Source organism: Sinocyclocheilus rhinocerous, unplaced genomic scaffold (assembly GCF_001515625.1).
Source record: "Sinocyclocheilus rhinocerous isolate Xijiao unplaced genomic scaffold, SAMN03320098_v1.1 scaffold36281, whole genome shotgun sequence".
Taxonomy (NCBI): domain Eukaryota; kingdom Metazoa; phylum Chordata; class Actinopteri; order Cypriniformes; family Cyprinidae; genus Sinocyclocheilus; species Sinocyclocheilus rhinocerous.
The window spans coordinates 2127-7041 of NW_015631982.1; the positions used below are offsets into that span (position 1 = coordinate 2127).

At 35.6% G+C, this 4915-nt stretch overlaps 1 protein-coding gene across 2 annotated transcripts; it reads right to left on the reverse strand.

Annotated features, from left to right (window-relative positions):
- Window positions 1-6: 6 nt before the first annotated feature.
- LOC107742010 (tubby-related protein 3-like) lies at window positions 7-4422 on the reverse strand. Of its 2 annotated transcripts, none has more exons than XM_016554852.1 (7): window positions 4292-4422; window positions 2181-2372; window positions 1994-2106; window positions 1013-1130; window positions 837-935; window positions 584-755; window positions 7-201 (listed from the first exon to the last, which is right to left on the reverse strand). In XM_016554852.1, the coding sequence occupies exons 1-7, from the start codon at window positions 4397-4399 to the stop codon at window positions 68-70; spliced, it is 936 nt and encodes a 311-aa protein (XP_016410338.1). In that variant the 5' UTR covers window positions 4400-4422; the 3' UTR covers window positions 7-67. The 2 variants fall into 2 exon arrangements, with proteins under 2 accessions (XP_016410338.1, XP_016410337.1); XM_016554851.1 differs by lacking the exon at window positions 4292-4422 and adding an exon at window positions 3559-3760.
- Between the last annotated feature and the right edge of the window lie 493 nt (window positions 4423-4915).

The following is a 4915-nucleotide window of genomic DNA, read 5'->3' on the forward strand; positions in this document are numbered from 1 at the left end:
TGTGTGTGTGTGTGAGTGTGTGTGTGTGTGTGTGTGTGTGCGTGTACGGTTGAGGCGTGTCACATGGTCACTCGCAGGCTAGTTTGCTGTCGAAGCTGGACAGGCCGATAGCAAAGGCCTGCAGGGCACACATGGGGTAGTTAAAGTCCAGAGTGAAGATGTCCTCCGCCACACGTCCAAACTGCATCACGATGTAGTCAGCTGCAAACACACCAACACACAATCACAACAGCAGAAAAAAAAAGAAAAAATTAAAACTTAATTTTTGATTAGTAATATGCATTGCTAAGAACTTCATTTGGACAACTTTAAAGGCGATTTTCTCAGTATTTAGATTTTTTTGCACCCTCAGATTCCAGATTTTCAAATAGTTGTATCTCGACCAAATATTGTCCTATCCTAACAAACCATACATCAATGGAAAGCTTATTTATTCAGCTTCAGATGATGCATAAATCTCAATTTCGAAAAATTGATTGGTTTTGTGGTCCAGGGTCACATATATATATATATATATGTATATATGTATATGTGTGTATATATTTCACACTGCTTGACGTGTGACAGATCTGAGGTAACTTACGGTCGTTGTCGTGGACGATCTGGAAGTTCTTGACGGAGGCTTGTGTGACTCTGCCGTGGAAGTTCAGCACGTAGGACTGCGTGTCGTCGTTCCACACCGGCGCTTTATTATGCAGCTCGATCAGATTCTCTAGCGAGTGATTCTGCCATTTACTCAGCAGAGACTCCTGCTCCTGAAACACACACGCGTTCATGCATCAGCAGCAGCGCTCATCCTGATGATTTGATTGACAGCTGCGAGCGGAGACACTCACACACGCGGGCCGAACCGGAACCCGCTCGAAGTTCATGTTCATGCCAGGAATGACGACGGTCATCTTCCGCGGCCCTTTGAAGCCCAGAACATTGGTCTCCTAAAAACACAAATACACACAGCAATAAGAAATGGGCAAAAACAGTCAGAAACAGAGAGGAACAGAGACACACTGACGTAGCAGATGGCGGCGAGCTCCTGCCGTGTGTTGGTTTCCTCCAGCAGCGCTCCGGGGGTTTTCGAGGGATTCGTGCCGTTATCATACACAGTAAACTTGGTTCCCATCAGATTAGACCTGCGGTGAACACTGAACATCATCAACTCCTGATCTATGGACAGCATCTGAGGCAGAACATCAGCGCAATCAAAATGTGTTTTCAGTCGTGGAGTTGGGCAGCGAAGGGTTAAAAGGACAAATGTGAAGCTTGTGTTTTTAATAAATTAAATTAAATTAAATGTATGATGCTTTTATCCAAAGTGACTTACAGTGCATTCAGGCTATACATTTTTTATCAGTATGTGTAATAAAGCACATTAATTATTCAGTAAAAAATATACACAATTTCGCCAATTTTAGACGCCATCCTAAAATTCAAAAGGCAGCTATATATTTTCATGTTTAAAGATTTATACTGTGAAAAAATTCATATTAGAAATGTGTAAAATGTTATTTAGAAAATATTTAGTACCTATTACATTAAATTACTACATATTTTCTACTTAGATGTATTACTTATATTTTTATTTTAACCTATTTTTTATTGTTTACTGAAATCTATCTTTCATTATTTATTTACTTTTTTTATTTAAATATAATTTTTTATAATTTATTTTAACATTTTGTATTACTTTTATTATTGCGCATCGATTCGCTGCAGGAGACCTTTGTTCACCCCCCGGAGCCGCGTGAGGGACTTTTTTTATGGATGGGCGCTTTTTATTTAACTTCTTTTGAACTGATGCATGCAACACCCGCTGAGTGGCATTAAACAGCTTGAAAGATCAAAGACAATTTTTAATATAACTCCGACTGGATTCGTCTGAAAGAAGAAAGTCATATACACCTAGGATGACTTGAGGGTGAGTAATTTATGGGCTAATTTTCATTTTTGGGTGAACTAACCCTTTAATACCAGACAAAAAACACCAGAGAGGCACCTCAGTTTTCCTATGAAGCTCTCGCCCTCACGGGACAGATCTGTGGCGTCTACAGAGATCAGATAGTTGGATGTTTTGCTCTTTTTCCTCTTGCGTCCGGCCAATAAGAACACCTGATGAAAGAGAGAGAGAGCGATTAAACGTGAGCAGAAGTGATTGTGAAGGATGCGATGCGTTCAGATCAGACCTTCTTGCCGTCTTCTCTCTCCAGGTGCATGAAGTACGTGGGATAGAGGCCACGGTCCATGCCCTTCTTGTCCCGCGAGATGCGACACTTGACCGTGACTCCCCGCGGAGCCGGACGGAGCACAAACTCCTCCAGATTATCCACCTCAACGGAGGAGCCCTCAGCCGACGGAGAACCCAGCGGGAGACACTCCTGACGAGACAGAAGACAAAACACACACATTTAGTCCTCTAACAGACATATCATTCATTATTCTCACAGGGTGCAACATGATTTTCATCTCTGTCTCTGAGAACATGAGGAAAGTTCACAAACTGAATGAAATACTTTCCCATATCCCAGTTTAATATTCAGAGTTTAATGGACTCTATGCACAATCGCTTCCGCTTTTAGGCCACTGCAACTTCCAATGCAGCGCAGTGTATGGAAATTCTGAGAAAATTAAGCACAAAATGAAACCTTGAGGCAGTGTTACACAACAGGACAAAGCAATATTGATATGGTCCACCATTATTAAGGTGTTTTTATTGATTTATTTATTCCAATTTTTAATTATTATTAATTTATTTTAAATCTCTTTTTTATTATTTACTTAGTTTTATTTATTTATATTTTAAACAAATTGATAATTTAATTGTATATTTAGATTTTTTATCTATTATTTATTTCAATTGTTACATAATATTTTAAATATATTTTTAAATATTTTATTATTTTTATTATTTTAATCAAATTTGTATTATTTATTAATCAATTCATTTATTTTAATTTAATTGTATTTATATTTTTAATCTAATGTTTTAGTATTTATTAATTTATTCTAATTAAATTTGTATTATTTATAATTTTTAATCTAACATTTATTTAATTTTTATTTTAATCTATTTTCCCATTATTTATTTATTTATTTTAATCATTTTTTATTTTTAATATTTTATTATTTTAATCTTTTTTCATTATTTATTTATTTTAATCTACTTTTATTATTTATTTATTTGAAGCTATTTTCCCATTATTTATTTATTTTAATCAATTTATTTATTTTTTATTTTGATTAGAAAAACAAAATGGTATTTTTTTATTTAGCTTTTTATTTAAAGCTTCTGTAATTCACTGAAGCATTGCGGTTTAATATAATACACTAAAATGTTATGTTTACAATAGTTACTAATATATATAATATACTATATTGTAATTATTTGTAAATTGACAGTTATATGATAAGACAGAAAGAGTTTGCTACAGTTTGCTGTAGGACAACACTATAGCAATGCTCGCGGAGCACTGAGAGTTTAGCAGAAATACGCAGACACTTAAGAGTCCATTTGCCCAAAACGGCGTGACTCTGTTTGTGTGGAGGTTGTTGTGTCTGTCTGACCGTGGTGGATTTGGTGCTGGAGGCCGACGCAGGACGAGTGCTCTCTGTGTTCGGCTCTTCAGCTTCATCATCATCATCATCATCCTCACTGGCCTCGTCGTAGTTCATGCTGCCAGAAAGTCCTGAGAGAAACAGAGTTTAAAGAGCTGGAGATGAGAAACAACAGCTGCTGCACTGAGACGAGGACTGCCATTTACACACAGCCTCCTGAGACACACACACACACTCACACACACACACACACACACATCTATTTTCCCATTATTTATTTATTTATTTTAATCATTTTTTATTTTTAATATTTTATTATTTTAATCTTTTTTCATTATTTATTTATTTTAATCTACTTTTATTATTTATTTATTTGAAGCTATTTTCCCATTATTTATTTATTTTAATCAATTTATTTATTTTTTATTTTGATTAGAAAAACAAAATGGTATTTTTTTATTTAGCTTTTTATTTAAAGCTTCTGTAATTCACTGAAGCATTGCGGTTTAATATAATACACTAAAATGTTATGTTTACAATAGTTACTAATATATATAATATACTATATTGTAATTATTTGTAAATTGACAGTTATATGATAAGACAGAGTTTGCTGTAGGACAACACTATAGCAATGCTCGCGGAGCACTGAGAGTTTAGCAGAAATACGCAGACACTTAAGAGTCCATTTGCCCAAAACGGCGTGACTCTGTTTGTGTGGAGGTTGTTGTGTCTGTCTGACCGTGGTGGATTTGGTGCTGGAGGCCGACGCAGGACGAGTGCTCTCTGTGTTCGGCTCTTCAGCTTCATCATCATCATCATCATCCTCACTGGCCTCGTCGTAGTTCATGCTGCCAGAAAGTCCTGAGAGAAACAGAGTTTAAAGAGCTGGAGATGAGAAACAACAGCTGCTGCGCCGAGATGAGGACTGACATTTACACGCAATCTCCTGAGACACACCCTCACACACACACACACACACACACACACACTCTTCAGCATCACACACCAGACTGTGTGTGCTATTTTTGACATTTTTAAAATGTCCCCAGCAGTCATTCGGTAATATGATTTATAGTAATAAACTCTCTACAGTTCTTAATAGTTTTGTTCTTTTTACACTCTTTATACATTTTGTGTACTGTTTTGCATATAAATGTTCAAAGTTATAAAAAAAAGTTAGTAAACTTCTTATTAAGAGGACAACATGTAAGTGTCTGTAACTTCTGTGATAAAAGTATTACAATCAAGTATTATCATGATATGAAAAGTCCCCAGTCTCTCTCAGTGTTATTTTAGTATCATTGATATACTATTATAGTTTTTTTTTTTTTGAACTCTTTTTTTATTAGAACATGCTATAAAA

Excerpts from the sequence above, each read along its gene's own strand:
- LOC107742010 (XM_016554852.1), bottom strand. The coding sequence starts at position 4,399 with ATGAACTACGACGAGGCCAGTGAGGATGATGATGATGATGATGAAGCT. Across the intron at positions 1,131-1,993 it reads AGCTTCATAGGAAAACTGAG|GTCTAATCTGATGGGAACCA; the intron begins GTGCCTCTCTGG and ends TGTTCACCGCAG. Across the intron at positions 202-583 it reads GATCGTCCACGACAACGACC|CTGACTACATCGTGATGCAG; the intron begins GTAAGTTACCTC and ends GTGTGTTTGCAG.